The 12453-nt window shown below is 43.6% G+C and overlaps 1 protein-coding gene across 1 annotated transcript in view; it reads left to right on the top strand.

Annotated features, from left to right (window-relative positions):
- jmjd1ca (jumonji domain containing 1Ca) overlaps positions 1-12453 on the top strand; it is a 68681-nt gene that overhangs the window by 30573 nt on the left and 25655 nt on the right. The window contains exon 3 of the mRNA XM_053509793.1: positions 1170-1283. Within this exon, the coding sequence (XP_053365768.1) occupies positions 1170-1283 (114 nt within the window). The remainder of the gene's footprint in view (positions 1-1169; positions 1284-12453) is intronic.

Raw genomic sequence — 12453 nt, 5'->3', positions numbered from 1 at the left:
ACCCCTCGCTTCAGTGACACAGACAGGAAAGAACAGCAGCTGATCTGCTCCATTTCTCATCTTTTCACTGTGTTCCATTATGTGCTGTTCTCTTACCGTCCTCATCTGTCTCCGTCTGTCTCCGTCTGTCTCCCTGTCCTCATCCCTCTCTCTCATTCTCTGTATTTTTTGTGCTTATTTTTGATGATGTATTAACCTTGTGTAGATGTACTGCTAGATCTGTTTATCCTTCCTGTACATCTCTGCCGCCCTCTGAACCGACTCTCTCAGCCACTCTCTCTCCTTCTCTGTCTCTGTGTGTGTGTGTGTGTGTGTGTGTGTGTGTGTGTGTGTGTGTGTGTGTGTCTAAAAATAGATCCCATACTGTTTGTCCTCATACCCTCCAGCACCTATTGAATGAACCCACACCAATGAACACATACACACTGACACACATTCCCCTGCTCTCTCACTCGTTTACAGCGCACACACACACACACACACACACACACACCTTCTCTCTCACACACACACGTCACTGTGCCCTCATTTAGATTAGGTTTCTCTTCTGGGTACCACAGAGACATGAATAGGCTTATGTTTGTTAAACTCTCTCTCTCTCTCTCTTTCTCTTTGTGTCTCTTTGAGCTGTCAGACATGGAAAGTTTGACTCCACTGTCCTCGTACTATAAATAGAAAATTGTGCATATGGAAAGGGATTCAATCAATGGCAAAGTAAGTGTGATCTCTCATGAGACAGCCCGTTCAGTCCCTGATCCACACACACACACACACACATTAATATTGTACTAGGCAGCACATGGTGTGTTCGTATCAGATTTAAGGAGAGAGATTGTGTGTCTCGAGCCCCGAACGCGGCAGTGTACCGGAGTGCGTTATTGGAAAGAAGGACGGAAATACAGAGAGAGAGAGTGAGGAGATGCTTTGATGGAAGATCAAAGTTCCCCAGGGTCCCCTAGCTTTCTTCCTGCAGTGTGTGTGTGTGTGTGTGTGTGAGGAGTTCAACGCACTGTCTGAGACTAGAAGTATGCACTGTCTCACTCTTCTCATCTCAAACACCTGCAGTCATCTTCTACACCTCTGTCTCTGCCTTGCTGAGTTACAGGCCACTTGTTGGTCTACGTATGGCCTGATTGGTGTGTGTGTGTGTGTGTGTGTGTGTGTTTCAGGTTTTTCAGCCCCTGATTGGTCAAGCGCATGTGGGTGGAGTGGCAGTGGTGGAGTTCCTGTCAGACAGAGAGCTGGAGTTCTACACACAAGGAGAAGAGCTTCGTCCGTATGAGGTCTGTGCATGAGCTTGTATTACTTTTATTTTCACATGGTGTGTGTGTGTGTGTGTGTCTATTGTTTGAATGCTTTTTAATATTAATGAGGTGATAATCTTGTTCTGCTGCAGATAGAAGAGTCAGTAGCACTAAGCAACAGTGGAACAGCACAGAGGCGATGTCAGGATGTTACTCTGAACCTTTTTGTTTTGTTTTGCACCATATATACACAGATTTCTCTTTTCCCCCACCAGTTTGGTCCTGCCAGTGCTCAGACAGTCACTAAGAATCACTAATGTCTGCATTAAGCCGAGTAAATCCAATTTTAGCTGTCTGTCCAAACTAACAAGGCTTTTTTTCCCCGCTCCGCTAAAAGAGATCTTTTCCAAACCAGCCTACAGATCATGTAAAGCCCAGACCGCCGGCCTGCCGTTGTAGTGTCACTCACTGACTCATCGTCTCAACCACTTTATCCTGTATAAAGGGGGCCTGGAGCCTATTAAAAGGGCACACACACGTGCACGCTCTCACACGCTTATTTACAGACTACGGCCAGTTTGGGAACGCCGGATAACCAACTCTGCCTGTCCTTGGACTGTGGGAGGAAACCGGAGTATCTGGAGGAAACCCAGCAAGCATTACGGGAACATGTAGACTCCACACACACAGACCCGAGCCAGGAACCGAACCCGGATGCTAGAGGTGCAAGGCCAAAGGGCCGACGTTGTAGTGTGTATGAGAAAAATGGAGCTTTGTTTAAGGAGATAATGCTGTTATTTCAGTCACCAAACAGATAGTGACAGTAGATTTTTTTTTTTTTTTTTGAAGAAACAACTCAAGGACAATAATTCATAGTTAGCTGAAATTCATCCTTTTTTCTTTTCTTCTTCTTTTTCTTCTTCAGCGTATGGCAGTGGCAGCTTGGTGGTGCTTAAAATGAAATTCTTGCAGTCAAGCAGCTGACTGTAAACGATCCCTAACTTAAGAGTGACCCATTTTGGTGTTTTAATATGGAAGTATCACCTGGCTTAATAGTGGCACGGTTTAACGTTCTGCTATAAAAACACCACACACACCCGCTGGAACAAGCATGTGCTTCCTCGGACACACATGGAGGCAAAACTTCATATATTTTTAAACCAGTTGACCAGTTCAGCATCACACAGACTGAAGAATGCACGATCTGCCCTCTTCCGCATACACGAGGTCACAAACACCTATGACTGACTAGTGTCACTGTCATTCCTCCCGTCAAGAGCAGAGAGCAGGTTTTACTCTCCAGACTTCCCTGCCATGCGTGGCATCATCAGGATTCGCGCTCACGATCTCCTGATTTGATTTAACCCAGGTTCGTGCCATAGCCAGGTTTAGAAACAAGGCATGATCTCATTATATCAGTGGGACATTGTGGGTATGTGTATGATGGAACTTCTCGTGAAGGAAGGCGTAAAACTGAAAACTTCAAGACTCGAAGCCCACTGCAGTCATTCCTGTGAACATGCAGCAGGTGGAACGCCTGATCTTTGAAAATCGCCAGATTTCGCACCCTACAGGATCTCGGCTGGGAGTTATTGTCACGGGATTGTGAGGGGTTTTGGGGAGGCCAGCGTGAAGCAGGCAGTCCAAACACGAAATCTTTCTACCTTGATGGTATCTGAGCGTTAGAGTATCTTAAGGATACGTCGTTAGTGTAGCCCCGGATTATAAAGAGAAATTAAGTTACATTTTAGTTTCCTAAATCTGTTCTCTCGTCCTAAGTCCTGTTTAGACGTGAACACTCTTCAGAGCACAAAGCACTGCTAATGTTTGAGATCCACGCTCCACTCGGTTTCTTTTTTAAAGCAGTGTGATTGGTGGTTGTGGTTGTAGACAAGGTTCATTGTATTTTCTGTTCACAATTAGTTCTGTTAAGTGTTTGTTTAAACAAACACCGTAGTGCAAATGTCAGCTGTATTTCACCGGCTGCTGAGGTTAGTCTTTAGTCACTCTGCCTGAGCTGTTCATTGATATGTTTGGGTGTCCTTTCCATTCCTGTGTTTGTTTTGTTACTATGATCTGTCAGCCTGGCTGATTTGATGGGTTTGTGTTGGCTTATATTCATCTGTGCTGAAACTGTCTGTTCAACTTTCTGCCCTCCTCATCTATACAAAGACATACGGGTCAGATCTTTTAGTACCGCACAGTACTCTATATGTTCTGATGGAGTATATTCACTCAGTACTCCAAACTATTTAATATAAATCTACAATCAGATTGCAGTCAGGCAGTGTTTGGCTGTTCTGACGGGACAAGACCACTTACATTTCATATAAAGCAGGCTCTTATGACAAGCGTGGTTGCAGGGAAAAAACTAATACTTTTGAAATCTTTATCACCACCATGTTTCAAGAAGTGGCGCAATGAACTGTTTTTCATTGCCAAGATGAAAAAAGATCAGTTTAGAAAACAAATTACAAATCAAATTTTGCACCTCCAGGATCCGAGTTCAATTCCAGGCCAGGCTCGATTCCTGCATGGAGTTTGCATGATCTCCTTGTGCTTGGTGGGTTTCCTCCGGGTACTCCGGTTTCCTGCAAGTGATTGGCGTTTCCAAATTGCCTATAGTGTGTGTGTGTGTGTGCCCTGAAATGGATTGGCACCTTGTCCAGGGTGTACCCTGCCTTGTGTCCTAAGCTCCAGCGACCCTGAATACAGGATAAAGCGTTATACACGATGAGTGAGTGAGAGTAACTGACCGCTTTGGACAATTAACTGGAACCTCGGACATGACTCTCCTGTTTATTTGTCACATTATTATTACAGCATAACAGGGTATTATGTGTATTTAGTGTTTGTATGTGTGTTGCTTTTATTGTTATAATTTCTAAATAATATATTTAACTAAGGGGGGGTGAGTAAATAGACACCCGTAGTATATACCTATGGACCAAAAGTGTTTGGTACATTTGAAAGCAAGTAGGGTTTAGAAATTATGCTATTACTCCCTCGTTGACTTTGCTTAAGTGGATTAAGAGCAGTACCTTGCCTAGGCATGAATAAGTGATTTGCTCTCAATATTTCTTCAAACAGCATGAAAATGTCTTTCAGAAGGCCCAGGTTGCGCAAGACACGACTCTGTTAATGTTTTACACTTTTCTCCAAAATGTAACTATAATTTTGTTAACAGTTAAAAAAATTTTTTTTACCGTTTGTGTGTCCGCTTAGATTGACCAACCATCTGGCCTTTTTTGAAAATCGGAATTTCTTAGGACATTTCACTTCTAGGCATGCTTAAAGACAAGTATATTCTAATCTAAAAAGAAAGAATAAAACAATATACAGTATTTTGGTGCATTCCTTTTTATCATACCAGCGTTTAGGTATGTCTTGCCTGTCTGTATGGACTTTGCTCAAACAGATCCAGGTTCTGAAGCTCCAACTTCAATGCTACTTTTATCTGTCATATACTTGTTCTGTTGTTGGACATTAAATACTCAAGTTTGTTGGGAGATCTGTCATTGTAAATCGAATGGAGGTTACCAGGAGGTTTGTCTCAGTCTCAAACTGTTTCGGAGTGTTCAGGAAAAATAGCAACAATCAAAAGAAAAAAATGTAAGCGTGTTGGGGTTGTAAAGTATACAGCAACGAAACACTGTAGCAGTGCGTGAGTTCTTAGGGCTTATTTTTGCTAGCTATGATTGATAAACAATTTTTCAATCATAAACAAATCAAAATTGAGGTACATTACCTGTAGGTACATTACCATTTAGTCATTATAATTTTTTTCCTGCTCTTGTCTCTACCTGTTAACAGGTGCTCTTCTTGGAAATTAATCATTTTTAGTTTGCTTTTTTATGTGGAGAGCAGTGGTAGCACTTCTTGACCATTCTTAGCAAATTAGGTGTAGTAGGTACTCGGCCGATAAATCATGAAAATAGCGGAGTCAAAAGAAAGGAACCTGTGGAAGGAATGATCTGTGAGTATCCTTTAATATTTTGTATCTCACTTTAAAAGGGTGTTAATTAGTTAATAAGTTTAATTAGTTGTGTTGGGAGCTGAAAACGCGCTAAAATGTGGATCTGAGTTGAGAGCCATTGTTCTAGACGATTCATAGGAGATCAAGGCGCGTGACTTCTCTGGGAAGAATCGTTAATTAGCTTAATTCGACGTGCTTTTGTTAATAGTTTGGAAATGTGGGAAAGGCCCGTGATGTGAGAGAAGAACCTCTGTGTTTTGTTTTTAGGAGCCAACAATGAAACCTGACCATCATCTGTTATGGTTGAGATTTTTAAAACGCTCGTCGTAACTGCTCTAGCCATATCATCTTACAATGAAAATAGAGAATCAATAGACAAATCAGCTTCAGGATTGCAAATCACATTACTTATATTTTCAAATAAATGAGTTTAATGTGTTTGAGGGTGGAGCATACTGTATTATTAGTGGATATTAAATAGAAACAGATGGCTTCTCTTCACAACGTCACCTTTCAAACAGATTTTGCCATGATTAGGTGGAAAAAAGCCCAGTGTGGGGTCATCAGGTGCTGGTCATATGGAGAAATATAGAATATAACCGTTGTATTGTCGAAAGCTGCAATCAAGATATGCATATGTATTATATTCATCAGCCAAGGAGTTGAAGACGGATGATATCATTGATGCCATAATAGAAATGTAAAGAATAATTATTTTGTAATAGTTCTGTATAAATCTTGTCTTTCATTTATGTTATTGCTGCAGATCTCAGTTTCGATTAGTTTAGACTTAATGTGCACTTAGTCGTATCTCTCTGTCTGTCTCTCTCTCACACACACACACATTTTATTAATCTTATGAGAACTTCCCATTGGCATAATTATTGTAATCAAACCCTATTTTGTTTGTTTGTTTGATTGATTGCTTGTTTGTTTGTTTGAGGGACCTTTCCTCATGAGGACCAGGCAACGTGTCCCCACAAGTTCCAAACTGTTACATTCCTATTGCCATGTGAACATTTGGTCCCCACCAAGACAGAAAAACATGTACACGCAAACACACGCACACTCGCGCGCGCACATCATTTCATCACTCCTAGGCTGTGATGCCTGTTGATGGATGATAAAAGGGAGAGTCTCATTCTTTCATCTTGGTGTGTGTGTGTGTGTGAGAGAGAGAGAGTGACGTGGGGAGGGGGAGAGCGAGCAGGCTGTGAGGAGAAGAAGAAAGGCAAGACCGATAGAGCGGAAGGTCTGAGTGAGGGACAGGCCGAGGCTCAGAGTGACACCGATGTGATCTGAGCAGACTCTTCCGGAGACTCGAGAAGAGGCTTAAAAACAGCCATAAGCATTTCGCACTCTCCAGCGTGGAGTCCACTCAGTGCTCTCCTTCACACATCCACTCTCTGAGCTTTCTCCTGTTTACTCCTGCAGCTGGGAGCTCGAGGCGTGAGTGAATTACTGAGTAGTCCCAGCTGTGCAGCACCAGACAGAGACAGACAGAGACATGAAGAAAGGCAGAGAGAGAGAGAGAGAGAGGTACAGGTGGAGAGAGGAATGGATTGAAGGTGGGGGTGGTAGCGGTGGGGGGGTTGAGGATATTAGAGCCCAGCCTGACGACTCTGTATTTATTACTGTTTCCTTGACAACTCAAAGCTGTGTGTGTGTGTTTATGAAAGGATGAGTGTAGCTGTTTTTAGGAATCTAAAAGCTCTCTCTTACACACCTTCTTTCTGTCTCTTGCTCCCCATATCTTTCTGCCTCACCCTTTATGTCTTATTGTTTTAATCTCACTCTTCGTCTCATCCTTTCTGTCACCAGTTCTCACACTTTATCTCAGCCTGTCTGTCTTTCTCTGTTTCACTGTTTTCTCTCACACTTTGTCTCCCTCTCCTTGTCACACTTTTGTCTTAGTCTTTCTATATCACACTCTTTCACTCTTTCCATCTCACCTTTTTTGCTTGTTGTGTCTTATGCTTTCTGTCTTAATTTTTTTCAGTTTCACCCTTTTCTCACCCTCTGTTTCACTCTTTCTACCTTACCCTTTCTCTTATTTTGCTCTTTCATTCTTTCTCACCCTTTTTTCTCTCAGCCTTATTCCAGTCTGTCTGTTTATATCCTTTTATTCTCTTTTTGTCTCACCCATTTTGTCTTAGACTTTCTCTTATGTTTCCCTCTGGCTTGTTCTCTGTACCTCACCTTTGTGTCCTCTTTTCAGGCGGACCTCTCACTCTTTCAAAGTTTCGAACTTGATTATTTTATTATTTTTTTGGGGGGGGGATTTTGTCCCCTAATTTTCTTCTTATTTAGTTGTATTCAATTCCTCCCCGTCACTAGGGGGCTCCCACATCCTCACTACGACCACTCTGTCGGGAGGGCCGAAGACTATCGTGTGTCTCCTCCGAACCACGTGACGCCAGCCAACCGCATCTTTTCGAACTGCTCCCAGACATCCCTGATTGGCTGTAGAGCCGTGATTAATGTGGGAGCACTAAGTCATGAACTCCGGATGAAAGGGCGAGCACTTTACCACTGCGCCACTCTGAGGATTTGTTTGTTTAAAAAAACAAAATGATATTTTCAGGTTGTTTTCACATTAGTGTCCCAGGAATGTTTCTGTGAAAACTTGACGCCGAAGTCTGGTTAATTTTTCATCAGTGAGAACACAATGGTTCCGCGCTCGGGAACCGTGCTCGAGTCTGCCTGAAGAGGTGGTCTCGGTCATAGTACAGTGCACTTACTGTAAGCCAAGCGTATTTGAGCACGGAAGTTGATCGCTGTTTAGATGCGACATGATCAGTGCCGTCTGTTTCCTCTGAAATCATTGTGTTCGCATAGCTCGTCAATCCCATCCTCTGACCTCCACAGCCAGAGCTGATAATGTAGGGAAGAGTGTTACGCTGGATGTTTTCCCCAGATTATCAATAATATTAGGCATAGCGTGAAGGTTAATGTATTTTAGGTTAATGTCAATGTTTTTCTTCTCGTGTTTAATAGTGGCTCATAAACCAAGTAAGTGTTTACTGCCACCTGCTGTCTAGGAGAGTGTAAATACACAAACGTCCCCGAGTACAGAGAACAAAAACAATGTGAATGCTTGGACAGCGGGGGATGGGCGGATCTTTCCTGGGCACGGTACAAATCAATGGTGTCTGATGTGAAACACTGTTTTTATATGGACTTCCTGCACATGACATGTTTTATACTAATAATGCATTATAAGGGAATGCAGTATGTTACACCGGACAGTACAGTGAGAATCGAGAAGCCCGTCTTCAGTCTCCTCCTTTTAGAGTTTAAACAAACATGCTGCAGGAATCTGTCCCCATTCTTACGAGCATCACAAGTGTGTTAACATTGTGATTCAGAGCTAGCATGAGGAAGGGAACTGAATCACTTTACACCACAAACACACCATATTACCTCAGCGTTACACACTCAGCTTTAGTCTGAATTAAGATGAAACAGCAGCTGTCAGGCTCCAGCCTACAGTAACAGCATTCCTCAGCCTCGCTTATTTAATAAACACTGCTGTCAGAGACCAACACTGACTGTGTGAGTGTAGTGAATGCTAAAAAACTCACACTGCTATGTGTGTGTGTGTCAGTGTGTGCATGAGGGAGGGAGGGAGGGAGGGAGAAAAGGGTTTAGTGTTGGGAGAAGCAGGCAGAGTGGTTTCCATTAGGCTGTGCGGAACACTTTCCCTTTTGAGCTTGTGGTGAGAGAGACTCGACTGTGAGTAAGCCACCCCAGAGCTGCGTGCACACACACACACACACACACACACACACACACACACACACAGTCTCAGAAATGTAGTCGTCATCATCATCAACACAGCAGTTGTGTAAGTGTGTAAACAAAAGCTCTATCTATGGTTCACTGAGAGACACAAACAGGATTTTGTGTGTGTGCGTGTGTGTGTGTGTGTGCGTGCGTGTGTGTGCGTGTGCACTTACACATTAATTTTTTTCTGTCTGCCTCTATCTGTCTGTCTGTCTCACTGTCTCACCATCTGTCTGTCTGTCTGTCTCTGTCTCACCATCTGTCTGTCTGTCTGTCTGTCTGTCTGTCTGTCTCAATATCATGTCTCATTCTGTAGTGTGTGTACATTGTGTACATCTACACACATGTTCAATTTATTTCTTTTTTTTAATCTCTTCCTGTCTGTCTGTCTGTCTGTCCGTCTCATTCTGTGTGTGTGTGTGTGTGTCTGTCTGGCTGTTTGTCTGTCTGTCTGTCTGTCTGTCTGTCTTTGATCCTGTGTTTGCAGTCTAGTGTCGGGGCATGTTACTGAAGGATGGGCTTTTTCTCCTCAGACGCTTTGATTGATTTTATGAGCACTCTGTCCATGTCTCCGTCTTTTCTTTCTCTCTCTCTCTCTCTCTCCTCCATCTGTCATTACCTCTCTCTCTTGCTTTCTTTCTCTTTTCCTCTGTGTCTCTCTTAATCAGGAACACTGTCTCTCTCTCTCTCTCTCTCTCTCTCTCTCTCTTTCTCTCTCACACACCCACACCCACACCCACACACACACACACACAAACACACACACCTTTTCTTGCTCGCTTTCCTGTCTCAGATTTGAGATTTAAATTTGAAAAGCTTTACGGCTATCATTTATTTCTGTGTCACTTACACACAGCACTGTCACTCCTTCACCACTCTACCTCATTCATCACAATGTTTGTGTGTGTGAGGTGTGTGTGTGTGTGCGTGCATGTACTAAGATACTGCATGTCTGGGTGTGTATGTGTGCAGAGTTTGTGTGCTCTGTTTACAAGCATAAGGCTGCTCTCTGTCTCCTACACATGTGAATAAATACACACACACACACACACACACACACACACATCTTCTCACGCTTACACTCCTCCACTCACACTCCTCCTTTCTCTGTCACGCTCTCTCTATCCCTCTGTCTCTCACACTCCTCCACTCACACACATTTTCCTCCACCTCCATCTCCCTCTCTCTCTCTCTCTCTCTCTCCTGATGCAATAGTTGGATCAGTGCTCTGTCTCTCTTGGCCGTGTTGCCGTGGTGATGGTTTGGCAGTGTGTTAGAGTGAGGTCATCTCATTCCCATTCTTTGATATTTTCTTTATCACACTCTCTCTCTCTTTCACACACACACACACACGCGCACACACACACGCACACACACACGCGTACATTCACATATACACACACACACTTTTCTTCTCTCTCTTTCTCTCTATTACTTTCTCACACACACCGACTCTCTCTCTCTCTCTCTCTCTCTCTCTCTCTCTCTCTCTGTCTCACACACAAACTCTCTTTATCTCTATTACTTTCTCACACACACCGACTCTCTCTCTCTCTCTCTCTCTGTCTCACACACAAACTCTCTTTATCTCTATCTTGCTGTCCCCAAACACACACACAAACATACTGTCTCTTTCTCTCTCTCTCTCTGTCTGTCTCTCACACACAAACTGTCTCTATCTTGCTGTCTCTGAAACACACACACACACACACACACACACACACACACACACACACTGTCGTTCCTGCTTTTTCTCTCCCTCCCTCTCTCTTTATTTCTCTCTCTCGCTCTCCAGTACAGTTGCATAATATAAACAGTGTCAGTTACAGGCTGATCCTAACGACGTGCCCTTTTACCCCATGTCCCGCCCAGCTCATTCTGAAATGAAATTGTCCCTCTGACTACCTACGTGAAACGATAGGCCGTCCATCAGAACATTTCGGAGCACTCGAGTTTATTACGTTTTAGTAAAACCTGCAGTCTGCTCTTTCCTCCATGGAGTCAGTCAGTAAACATTCAGCTGATGTATTGCGGCGATTCTGCCCCAGCAGTATGAAGCTTGTCGTGTCCCCGACTGTTTTGCGAGCGTGCTGCACTACAGTAAGCAAATAATCATTTTTTTACAGTGCGGATCACCCCGTCTGAACCCGACTGCGCCAGCAGGTATCTGCGTCCTGCGAGGCACATTGATCCCTTTCATTGTCGTCTGGGTGTTTTCTCACGCAGAACCAGTGTAACCTGCGGGCACGGGTAGCCAAATAATCAGGAATTGATGGTCTAGAAAAGAAACTGCAGGTTTGTGCTTGACTTAAGTGTTAATATTTGTGTTGGAATACGCAATGATAGGAAGCAGGTTCACTGGGATGTGAGCTCGTCATTGGAAGTGGAACGATATGTTGGTTTTTTTTCTACTTGATTCTACCATTAAAGCTTTAGGGTTTGGTTCTCCGAGTGGCGCAGTGGTAAAGTGCTTGCCCTATCATCTGGAGATCGTGAGTTCGATGTTCGGGTGATGCTGTAACCTCTCGCAGCCGGAGGTCTAGAGAAAGCTGAGAGTGTGTTACTCCGCCCTCAACAGTGCGTGAGTGAGCAGTTCGAAAAAACGATGCGGTCAGCTAGGGTCACGTAGTCGGCTTAATGTGGGAGCCCCCTAGTGACAGGGAGGAAAATCAGGGGAAATCCGGAAATCTGGAATAGTTCTTGCAAGAGAAGTATCGTCAAGTGCATTTACAAAACCCAAAGCCAGTGCAGGCCAGCATTCACATTAACTTTGTTCTCCATACATCCACTGATACTGCAGGTGGCAGTATGCACATACCTGGTTTGTGAGCCACCATTAAACACAATAGAAGAAGAGAACAAGAATGTCATCGTACCTTCACACTTTGCCTAATATATTTCGGGGGAAAAAAATGTCAAGAGTAACGCTTTCGTGTGCGCTTCCTACTTCATCAGCCATCACGATGAGATTGGAGACGAGGAGAATTTGGTGCAGACAGAAGCCATCGATAATATACTTTCACGCTCAGGTATGATTGTCTTCCATAACTTATTCGATTACGTTGTATTAATCTCGAGACCAACTTATCCAGCTTGGGCACGGCTCCTGATTATGGAACGATGGTGTTCTAATCGATCACATTGATCGTGTTCTCAGAAACGAGCCGGGGCAAAAATGTGAAAATGCCTTAAAAGTCACCAGCATCTCAGACGGAAGATAAGTAGAAGACACATCTCAATATCAACTGTTCGAACCGTCACATCCCTCGCATAGTTTTAAACTTCATTTCTGCATGTTTGGGGCATTAAAGGAGTTCCTGGGAGGCCAGAGTTTCTAGAGAGCAGAGTGAAGCAGGCAGTGCAATAAGGGCTCCGGTGTACTGAGAAAACTTTTTACTTTGGTGTCCAAGCACTAATGAAATGCTGGGATGAGTGCATTAGCACTCG

Source organism: Clarias gariepinus, chromosome 13 (genome assembly GCF_024256425.1).
Source record: "Clarias gariepinus isolate MV-2021 ecotype Netherlands chromosome 13, CGAR_prim_01v2, whole genome shotgun sequence".
Lineage (NCBI taxonomy): Eukaryota > Metazoa > Chordata > Actinopteri > Siluriformes > Clariidae > Clarias > Clarias gariepinus.
Note: the sequence above shows the minus strand (reverse complement) of the source record. Positions and strands in the feature narration are given on the sequence as shown.